The 12,027-nt window shown below is 39.2% G+C and overlaps 1 protein-coding gene across 3 annotated transcripts in view; it reads left to right on the forward strand.

Moving 5' to 3' along the window:
• Window positions 1-12,027, forward strand: part of EXOC6 (exocyst complex component 6) — a 190,046-nt gene that overhangs the window by 105,289 nt on the left and 72,730 nt on the right. For all 3 annotated transcript variants that reach the window (XM_068961740.1, XM_068961739.1, XM_068961741.1), the window contains one exon: window positions 6,743-6,922. In XM_068961740.1, coding sequence (XP_068817841.1) covers window positions 6,743-6,922 — 180 coding nt within the window. The remainder of the gene's footprint in view (window positions 1-6,742; window positions 6,923-12,027) is intronic.

The raw sequence follows: 12,027 nt of genomic DNA on the forward strand, positions 1-12,027 counted from the left end.
TCTCTTAATACCTCCTGCATTGACAGGCAGATTCTTTACTACTGTGCTACCTGGGAAGCCCCTTAAGAAGCAAAGAAGAAATTAGTTGCTTTGTTTATAAGCTGATTCATTTGAAATTTAATTTAGGAGTTAGTTGATGTGTTCTTGACTTTCTAATCAGATCATAAGGATTGAGAGTGTTTTGGTTTCAACTGTAGTACTACTCTCTAGGAAGTCCAAAATGATTTTCGTAACAGTCTCATAAGTGATAATTAGTTATCACTTTTTTAGGAATACCTTACCAAATAACTCAAGTGTATTCTAGTGTATAAATACAAAGAAAAGATATAATGAAATCTTTTTGTGTGCTTCTTTCTTTCTATTCTTTTTTTTTTTTTTAAGATTTTTTTGATGTGGACCTTTTTTTAAAAAAAAACCCTTTACTGAATTTGTAACAATACTGCTTCTGTTTTGTTTTGGTTTTTTGGCCAGAGGCATGTGGGATCTTAGTTCCCCAACCATGTATCGAACCCAGGCCTCTGCTTGGGGAGCTCAGAATCTTAACCATTGGACCACCAGGGAAGTCCCTCAGCCTGCTTTGTTTTATTCCTCTGATAAAAGTGAAAATGTTTTTTGCTCAGTTGTTTCTGACTCTTCACAACCCTGTGGACTGTAGCCTGCCAAGCTCCTCTGTCCATGGAGTTCTCCATGCAAGAATACTGGAGTGGGTAGCCATTCCCTTCTTCATGGGATCTTCCCAACCCAGGGATTGAACCTCAGTGGGAGAAGGCAATGGCACCCCACTCCAGTACTCTTGCCTGGAAAATCCCATGGACGGAGGAGCCTGGTGGGCTGCAGACCATGGGGTCGCTAAGAGTCGGACACGACAGAGTGACTTCCCTTTCACTCTTCACTTTCATGCATTGGAGAAGGAAATGGCAACCCACTCCAGTGTTCTTGCCTGGAGAATCCCAGGGACAGGGGAGTCTGATGGGCTGCTGCCATGGGGTCGCACAGAGTTGGACACGACTGAAGCGACTTAGCAGCAGCAGCAGCACTAATCATGTTTTGTAATATTGATTCTCTTCCTGAATTGTGAGATCCTTGAGGGTGAAAGATGTCTCAGTGTCTTTATACTGCTTTAATTCATAGGACATGATATAAATGATACATTAGGTTAAGTTGTGTTCAAATGTATGTGACTGATAATGGTGGGTGATACTTAGGTCTCCTGTTAGTCAAGATATGAATTTAAATAGTATTAGGTTGGTGTGTGTGTGTGTGTTTTGCTTTTTGGCCATGATGCATGGCTCGTGGGATATTAGTTCTGTGACCAGAAATTGAACCTGCGTCCTCAGCAGTGAAAGCATGGAGTCCCAACCATTGGACCACCAGGGGATTTCCAATAAGTATTAGTTTTGCCAGAAATATCCATTCCATTGTAGTCAGAGAACATACTTTGTATGCTATCAGTTTTTTAAAGCCCCAGTCCTAGCTTTTTGGCACCAGGGACTTTTTCATGGAAGATAGCTTTTCCACAGGTGGGGATGGGGTGAAGTGGGAGATAGATGATTTTAGGTTCGCAGCTGTTCACTTCCTGCTAGATGGCCTTGTTGGGGAACCTCGCTTTAAAGATTTGTTTTATGACTTAACATTTGCTCTGTTGTGCATAGTGTCCCATGTTCCTTTGAGACTAATGCACGGTTTGCTAATGTTGAATGTTCAATAGATGTCTGTTAGTTGGTTTATATTTTTGATCAAATTGTCTCTGTCTTCTGCTTGCTCAGATTTGCTGTTGAATGCCTGTAGTGATTTTGTTTGTTTCATTTATTGTATTTTTCAACTACAGAATTTCTATTAGGTTCTTTGTTTTCAAGTGGTTCCTATCTCTTTATATAGTTAATTTTGTCAGGTATTGTTCTCATATTTTCCTTTAGTCCTTTGATTATTTTAAAGACTGATTTAAAACCTTTGTCTTATAAGTCCAATATCTCATACTTTCTTGTTTCTTTGTGCAACTTGCAAATTTTATTGAAATCTGGACATTTAAAGTAATGTAACAAGGATGGATCTAGAGATTGTCATACTGAGTGAAGTAAGTCAGACACAGATAAATACCATACGATATTGCTTATATGTGAAACCTTAAAAGTGGGTACAAATGAACTTATTTACAAAACAGAAGTAGAATCATAGATGTGGAAAACAAACATGGTTATCGGGATAAGAGGAGAGAGAAACTGGGAGATTGAGATTGACATATTGATTGAGATTGACATATGTACACTATGATAGATAACTAATTAGAACCTACTCTATAGCACAGAGAACTCTACTCAATAATCTGTAATGGCCTGTATAGGAAAAGAATCTTTAAAAAGAGTGGATATGTATGTAAAACTGATTGACTTTGCTGTATATCTGAAACTAACACAACATTGTAAATCAATTATATGCCAATGAAAATTAAAAATAAAGCCGTATTGTAATGTGGCAATTCTGATAATCAGATTCTCCTTTCTCCCCAAGGTTTGTTGTTTCTTCCTGGTAGGTGGTTGGTTGTTTCATGACTTTTCTGAATTAATTCTGTAAAGTCTGTGTTTTTTGTCATCTGTGGCCACTGAAGTCTCTGCTTAGTTAGCTTAGTGACCAGCTAATGATTGGACACAGATTTCCATAAAAATTGGAACCAATCAGTCTCCCAGTCTTTTTGAGGGACTTTCTGTGTTTATTGGGGCATGCCTTCAGCAATCAGGCATTTGACACCTCTGCATTAACCTTCACATCCTTCTTGCACAGAACTTCAGGGTCAGCTATAAATGAGAGCTTAGAGCTTTCTCAGGTCTTTCTGGAGTATGTTCACAGCCCTACACATGTACACAGTCTTCTACCTTCCCAGGAATATGTCAGAGCTTTTCAAAGCCATCTATGGACATTTCATCCCCCAGTTTTTCCTTTTAAGCTTTTTGGCTCGCTTAGTGTGTACCCTAGTTGTTATCTGCCACCTAAAGTGTCTGTGATGTTACACAATTGCCTCTAAATGTTTTTAACAAATGCCCCCAGGAAAAAGGCTTTTTGCTCTCAACAATCCTGTTTTTAGGTCATGTAAAGACATCTCTGCAAGTGGAGTCTTCCAGGGAATCACCAGATAGATCTACTAACGATAATTCTCTGGGAATATGGCTTTAAAGGAGTGCCAACTCATTCTCCCCCTGCTGTGTTCGCTGATAGGCCAACACAGGTTTTTACCACTGTTGTGGGTCAAACAGGAGATGACAAGGGTGAACATTGACATTCTAGGAATCAGTTAACTGGACATTCTAGGAATCAAGATGGACTGGAACGGGTGAATTGAACTCAGATGACCGTTATATCTACTACTGAGGGCAGGAATCCCTTAGAAGAAATGGAGTAGCCATCATCGTCAACAGAAGAGTCCGAAATGCAGTACTTGGATGCAGTCTCAAAAACGACAGAATGATCTCTGTTCGTTTCCAAGGTAAATCATTCAATAGCACGGTAATCCAAGTCTATGCCCCGACCAGTAACGCTGAAGAAGCTGAAGTTGAACAGTTCTATGAACCCTACAAGACCTTCTAGAACTAACATCCAAAAAAGATGTCCTTTTCATTATAAGGGACTGGAATGCAAAAGTAGGAAGTCAAGACATACCTGGAGTAACAGGCAAATTTGGCCTTAGAGTATGAAATGAAGCAGAGCAAAGGCTAATAGAGTTCTGCCAAGAAAATGCACTGGTCATAGCAAACACCCTCTTCCAACAACACAAGAGAAGACTCTACACATGGACATCATCAGATGGTTGACAGCAAAATCATTGATTATGTTCTTTGCAGCCAAAGATGGAGAAGCTCTATACAGTCAGCAAAAACAAGACCGGGAACTGATTGTGGCTCAGATCATGCACTCCTTATTGCCAAATTCAGACTGAAATTGAAGAAAGTGGAGAAAACCACTAGACCATTCAGGTATGACCTAAATCAGATGCCTTACAGTGAAAGTGAGAAATAGATTTAAGGGACTAGATCTGATAGATAGAGTGCGTGATGAACTATGGAATGAGGTTCGTGACATTGTACAGGAGACAGGAATCAACAACATCCCCAAGAAGAAGAAATGCAAAAAAGCAAAATGGTTGTCTGAGGAGGCCTTACAAATAGCTGTGAAAAGAAGGGAAGTGAAAAGCAAAGGAGAAAAGGAAAGATATTTGAATGCAGAGTTCCAAAGAATAGCAAGAAGAGATAAGAAAGCCTTCCTCAGTGATCAATGCAAAGAAATAGAGGAAAACAACAGAATGGGAAAGACTAAAGATCTCTTCAAGAAAATGAGAGATACCAAGGGAACATTTCATGCAATGATGGGCTCAATAAAGGGCAAAAATGGTATGGACCTAACAGAAGCAGAAGATATTAAGACGAGGTGGCAAGAAAACACAAAAGAACTATACAAAAATAGCTTCATGACCCAGATAATCACGATGGTGTGATCATTCACCTAGAGCCAGACATCCTGGAATGTGAAGTCAAGTGGGCCTTAGGAAGCATTACTACGAAAAAAGCTAGTGGAGGTGATGGAATTCCAGTGGAGCTATTTCAAATCCTGAAAGACGATGCTGTGAAAGTGCTGCACTCAATATGCCAGCAGATTTGGAAAACTCAGCAGTGGCCACAGGACGGGAAAAGGTCAGTTTTCATTCCAATCCCAAAGAAAGGCAATGCCAAAGAATGCTCAAACTACCGCAATTGCATTCATCTCACATGCTAGTAAAGTGATGCTTAAAATTCTCCAGGCCAGGCTTCAGCAATACATGAACTATGAAATTCCAGATGTTCAAGCTGGTTTGATAAAAGGCAGAGGAACCAGAGATCAAATTGCCAACATCCGCTGGATCATGGAAAAAGCAAGAGAGTTCCAGAAAAACATCTACTTCGGCTTTATTGGCTATGCCGAAGCCTTTGACTGTGTGGATCACAATAAACTGCAGAAAATTCTGAAAGAGATGGGAATACCAGACCACCTGACCTGCCTCTTGAGAAATCTGTATGCAGGTCAGGAAGCAACAATTAGAACTGGACATGGAACAACAGACTGGTTCCAAATAGGAAAAGGAGTACGTCAAGGCTGTATATTGTCACCCTGCTTATTTAACTCCTATGCAGAGTACATCACGAGAAACGCTGGGCTGGAGGAAGCACAAGCTGGAATCAAGATTGCCAGGAGAAATATCAATAACCTCAGATATGCAGATGACACCACCCTTATGGCAGAAAGTGAAGAAGAACTAAAGAGCCTCTTGATGAAAGTGAAAGAAGAGAGTGAAAAAGTTGGCTTAAAGCTCAACATTCAGAAATGAAAATCATGGCATCCAGTCCCATCACTTCATGGGAAATAGATGGGGAAACAGTGGTTACTTTATTCTGGGGAGCTCCAAAATCACTGCAGATGGTGATTGCAGCCATGAAATTAAAAGACGCTTACTCCTTGGAAGGAAAGTTATGACCAACATAGACAGCATATTCAAAAGCAGAGACATTACTTTGCCAACAAATGTCCATCTAGTCAAGGCTGTGGTTTTTCCAGGGGTCATGTATGGATGTGAGAGTTGGACTGTGAAGAAGGCTGACTGGTGAAGAATTGATGCTTTTGAACTGTGGTGTTGGAAAAGACTCTTGCATGTCTCTTGGACTCCAAGAAGATCCAACCAGTCCATTATAAAGGAGATCAGTCCTGGTTGTTCATTGGAAGGACCGATGTTGAAGTTGAAATTCCAATACTTCAGCCACCTGATGCGAAGAGCTGACTCATTTGAAAAGACCCTGCTGCTGGGATAGATTGAGGGCAGGAGGAAAAGGGGGCGACAGAAGATAAGATGGTTGGATGGCGTCACCAACTCGATGGACACAGGTTTGGGTGGACTCTGGGAGTTGGTGATGGACAGGGAGACCTGGCGTGCTGTGATTCATGATGTCGCAAAGAGTCGGACAGGATTGTGCAATTGAACTGACTGACTGACTGTGGGATATTGATTTTCAAGGATACTGTGAACCTGGAGCTAGTGAGGAAAAGTGAAAAGGGGCACATTAAAACATCACAGAGCTTGTTTCCATACCAAGGTTCAGCAGTTTTTCATGAGTAGATGCTGCTTGAATTGCTGCAGGCTTTGAATTAATTTCCAGACCTGTGGAAAAATTGATTTTTGACAATTTTTGCTAGTTTTCTTGTTGCTTTAATGGATCAGAAAATGTTTGAGTATTCTTACTCTGCTTTTTTTCATCACTCCATTTCTTTTCTCTTGAGAAGTTAACCTTTTTTGGGAGCAGTGGGTGGGGGGTGGGCCTCTTCTACTCAAAACAGCAGTAATGATTTCATTTCTGATGTGATAGTCCAACTTAATTTCCCTCAGTCAGTCAGTGGATATACGTCGTCTGCATTCTTGACAACTTTTGTTTTCCGTTTCTGTTTCTCCCAGGATCTTAGAGCTGTGAGAACAGTTCATAATTGATAACTGATAAGTTATACTACCAAATAAAGACAAAAAAAGTAAAAGTGAAGTTGGAGGAAAAAAGTGATGTCAAATAGAGTACTTTCAACCAGAAATCCTACAGTTTTGTTGGATTTTGAATAAATGTTTAAAATATTAAACCAAACAAATATAAAAAATAAAATTTGGAATTTTAAGAAAACTTGTTTATTTACCTAATTCTGTAACTTATTTTTCACTTTTTGTTTTGTTGTATCCTGTCAGGATGCCCGACATGCAGCAGAGGGAGAAATATATACCAAGCTTAATCAAAAAATTGATGAATTTGTTCAGCTTGCTGATTATGACTGGACAATGTCTGAGCCAGATGGAAGAGCTAGTGGTTATTTAATGGATCTTATTAATTTTTTGAGAAGCATCTTTCAAGTGTTTACTCATTTGCCTGTAAGTATAAATAATGTCAAAAAATTGTTATAATTTTGCTTACTAAAATATATTTTAGAATTCAGTTTTAGTTGGAGGCTTACTTGTTTAAACCACTTCCTAGTTTGAATATTTCCTTTTCTGTAAATCAGTTTCAGAAAAATGTTAATCTAACTTTTTTTTTAGTTAAAATTGGTATATAACATCATATAAATTTCAGGTATATAACATTATAAATTGGTATTTGTGAACACTACAGTGACCACTATCATAAATCTAGTTACCATCTATTTCACCCTCCCCCAGCTCCTAACCCTCTGGTAACCACCAGTCTGTTCTGTGTATCTATGAGTTTGTTTTTGTTTTGTTTGATTCTACATAAAAGTGAAATCCTGTGGTATTTGTCTGTCTCAATCTGACTTATTTCACTTAGCATAATAGCCTCCTGGTCCATCCATGTTGTCGCAGTGGCAAGATTTCCTTCCTTTTTTATAGCTATGTGGCATTCTGTTGTATATATATATATGGCACATTTTCATTATCCATTCATGGACACTTAGGTTGTTCTCATATCTTGGCTGTTGTAAATTATGCTTCAGTGATCATAGTGGTGTATATACTTTCAAATTAGTACTTTTCCTTTTTTTCAAATAAATATGCACAACTGAAATAGCTAGATCATATGGCAGTTCTACTCTTAATTTTTTGAGGAATCTCCATATTATTTTCCATAGTGGTTACACCAGTTTACATTCTCACCAACAGCATATGGGGATTCCCTTTTCTCCACATTCTCTGCAATACTTATTATTTCTGGGTTGTTTTTTTTTAATAATAGCCATTCTAATAGATGTGAGATGATATCTCATTGAAGTTTTGATTTGCATTTTCCTCATGGTTAGGATGTTGAACATCTTTTCATGTGCCTGCAAAATGGCTTTAGAGAAATGGCTCTTCAGATCTTCTGCCCAGTTTTTGAGTTGTTGGGTTTTTTGTTGTTGAATTATTTGAGTTCATTATACGGCAAGGATATTAACTGCTATTGTATATAATTTGCAAAAATCTCTTCCTATTTGGTGGGTTGCTTTTCATTTTGTTGATGGTTTCCTTCAACAGAAAACATTTTTTAGTTTCATGGAGTCTCATTTGTTTATTTTTGCTTTCATTTCTCTTACCTTTGGAGTCAGATCTAAAAAAAACACAGCTAAGACCAATGTCAGGGAGGTTACCTCCTATGTTTTCTTATAGGAGCTCCATAATTTCAAGTCTTTTTAAGTTTTTTAATTCATATTTTTGGTTGTGCTGGGTCTTTGTTGCTACTCATGGGCTTTCTCTAGTTGCCATGAGTGGGGGCTGCTCTTCCTTGTGGTACACAGGCTTCTCACTGAGGTGGCTTCTCCTGTTGTGGAGCATAGGCTCTAGGCACTCGAGCTTCGGTAGTTGTGGCTCACGGGATCTCGAGTGTGGGCTCAGTAGTTGTGGTGTGCGGGCTGTAGTTGCTCTGTGGCGTGTGGAATCTTCCCACTAGAGATCAAACCTGTGTCCCCTGCATTGGCAGACAGACTCCCATCCACTGTACCACCAGGGAAGTCCAGTTTCAAGTTTTTAATCGATTTGAGTTAATTTTTATGTATAGTATATGATAGTGGTCTAGTTTCATATTTTTGCGTGTGGCTGCCCAGTTTTCCCAACCCTGTTTATTGAAGAGATTCTCCTTTCCCCATTGTATGTTCTTGGCTTCTTTGCTATAAATAAGTTGTCCGTGTATGTGTGGGTTTATTCCTGGACTCTCTATTTTGCTCCACTGTTCTGTGTGTCTGTTTTTATACCAATGCCATGTTTTGATTAGTGTGCCTTTGTAGTATAGTTTGAAAAAAGGAATCATGATACCTCTTTAATCAATTGTTTGAAACTTTACTTTGTTTTGCTTTTTAACTCAGATAACTTACAACTCACTTCCCACCAAAGCCAAAACAAAGCCCTGAAACTGACAACATATTCTTAACTAGAAATAAACTGATAGAAGTAGTTTTCATGAAACTACTTCAATATGATCAGTGACTTTTCATTTAGAAAAGGCCAAGAAATTATTGGATATTTGTAGACCAGAGACTAAAAGTAAAATAGGCGCATTGCTCCATCCTGTTACGTAGTCATAGCACATTTACATCTTGAATAGTCTGTTGATGAACAGATTATTTGAGTGTGAGTAGGCTGAAACACTGGATTCTTGCTGTGAGGGATGCAAAGGGAATTCCCTGGCAATCCAGTAGTTGAGAGTCCATGCTTTCACTGCTGGGGGCCCAGTTCAATCACTGGTTGAGGAACTAAGATCCCACAAGACTAGTGGCACTACCAAAGAAAGAAAAAGGTAGGCAAGACCAAACAGAGGATAATGGGATGCACATTTTCTCATTCAGTTCAGTTCAGTCGCTCAGTCGTGTCCAACTCTTTGTGACCCCATGAACCACAGCACGCCAGGCCTCCCTGTCCATCACCAACTCCTGGAGTTCACCCAGACTCATGTGCATCCAGTTGGTGATGCCATCCAGCCATCTCATCCTTTGTCGTCCCCTTCTCCTCCTGCCTCCAATCCCTCCCAGCATCAGGGTCTTTTCCAGTGAGTCAGCTCTTCGCGTGAGGTGGCCAAAGTATTAGAGTTTCAGCCTCAGCATTAGTCCTTCAATGAACACCCAGGACTGGTCTCCTTTAGGATGGACTAGTTGAATCTCCTTGCAGTCCAAGGAACTCTCAAGAGTCTTCTCCAACACCATATTTCAAAAGCATCAATTCTTCAGCACTCAGCTTTCTTCACAGTCCAACTCTCACATCCGTACATGACCACTGGAAAAACCACAGCCATGACTAGATGGACATTTGTTGGCAAAGTAATGTCTCTGCTTTTGAATATGCTGTCTAGGTTGGTCATAACTTTCCTTCCAAGGAGTAAGAGTCTTTTAATTTCATGGCTGCAATCACCATCTGCAGTGATTTTGGAGCCCCCCAAAATAAAGTCACCCACTGTTTCCCCATCTGTTTCCCATGAAGCGATGGGACTGGATGCCATGATCTTCGTTTTCTGAATGTTGAGCTTTAAGCCAACTTTTTCACTCTCTTCTTTCACTTTCATCAAGAGGCTCTTTAGTTCTTCTTCACTTTCTGCCATACGGGTGGTGTCATCTGCATATCTGAGGTTATTGATATTTCTCCTGGCAATCTTGATTCCAGCTTGTGCTTCATCCAGCCCAGCATTTCTCGTGATGTACTCTGCATAGAAGTTAAATAAGCAGGGTGACAATATACAGCCTTGACGTACTCCTTTTCCTATTTGGAACCAGTGTGTTGTTCCATGTCCAGTTCTAACTGTTGCTTCCTGACCTGCATACAGATTTCTCAAGAGGCAGGTCAGGTGGTCTGGTATTCCCATCTCTTTCAGAATTTTCCGCAGTTTATTGTGATCCACATTTTCTCTTTAGTTATACTCTAAACTAACAGAACTACTGTTAAAATGTGAATGGAATAGTTTTGTACAAAAAAAGTAGGAAGAAATTTTTACCTTTTTAATATCATAATAAGATATAGGTGGACACAAAAAAGTTAAATCTGAAGCCTACCCAACTGCCTCTAACCATCTCCTTGTTTAAAATGAAAAGAAAAAAAAAGATGTTATTCTCCCCATCTATTTCTCTATCAAAGGGCTGGTTAGAATATTTGAAGGAAGGCATTGCTTAAAAATAGAAGAGTTTCTTAAAGAGATTTGTATAGTGGATCTGTGCCAAAGAGCCTTTAGAAGCTTACCCAGGGTTGATACTATATTCCTCACTATTTCTTCAGTTGAAAAAGGGAACCTGTGTATTATATATATAATTTTAATACCACCTCCCTAGTAGCTCAGTTGGTAAAGGATCTGCCTGCAGTGTGGAAGACCCAGGTTCAATCCCTGGGTCAGGAAGATCCCCTGGGGAAGGGAATGGCAACCCACTCCAGTATTCTTGCCTGGCGAATCCCATGGACAGAGTCTCTGGTGAGCTACAGTCCATGAGGTCACAAAGAATTGGACACGACTGAGCAACTAAACAGTATTACAGCAATTTCAAAAAAGTATGCATTAAATAGTTATTGAATTAATTTCCATTCACCTTGTCAGTATAAATCTCTGTGCTTCTAGCCAAAACCAGTTCTCACAAGTAAACACATTGCTCATGCGTGCACATATACACAGATACACATCATGTTTCTGTGTTGCAATATATGCTTCACAGGGTGACATGAGATGATGGGTAAGGATTTTGTGCCTAGCTCAGGTGAGGTTAAGAGAGATTATATATTAGAGATGTTTGGGGTAAATGCCTTACCTCAGGTGGCTGACATCTAGAGGGAAGTCCTGCTTTTTCATAGCACATACTCTGCTGACGTTGAGAATGACAGACTCCTGTCACTCACCTGATCTATTACAATATTTTGTATAGTTTTAGGTGAGTGTGTGCCACTTTGGATTTTTATCTAAAATCCCATCTAACATGGGTTTTTCTGCAAGGAAGGTTCACTTTTATAAAATGTAGACCAACAGATTCAACAACAGCAATATATAGGACATGACCAAATAAGAAAATTATGGTTTACAGTTAGGAAAAGAAAAAAATGGTACTAATACAGTATATTCTTATTCAAGGGATGAACTCAAAGCACAATTCCCAAGCAAAAGTATTAAGTTGTTGACTATGGTAAATTTTAGCAAGATTGATTATTATGGCTGAGTATATTAATTCTCTGAAATGCTGAAATTGTATAAAGTATTCAGTTAGTGTTCTTTCAAGCAAAAAACAGTGTTATTAAATGCATTATTTTTCTAAGCAATATATGGCGATGTATAAGCTGCCATTTTAATTTAAATGTTTTAAGCTAAAAATAATCCCTCATCTTCAGTTACCTTTGGACCCAGACAGAGAGAGGGCCCAGTTTTGGAGTCTCTCAAACAAAAAGAATCTTCATAAGGTATTTGTTCATCACAGTCAGCCAGTCCCAAGTCAACCAGCTTAGGCAGAATTAGTTATCCATGAAAAATTATGGGGAGGAGCTGGCTCTGGCTCCATGATTCTTGATTTTGACAGGGTTAATAAACAGTG

Source organism: Capricornis sumatraensis, chromosome 23 (genome assembly GCF_032405125.1).
Source record: "Capricornis sumatraensis isolate serow.1 chromosome 23, serow.2, whole genome shotgun sequence".
NCBI classification, from domain to species: Eukaryota; Metazoa; Chordata; class Mammalia; order Artiodactyla; family Bovidae; genus Capricornis; species Capricornis sumatraensis.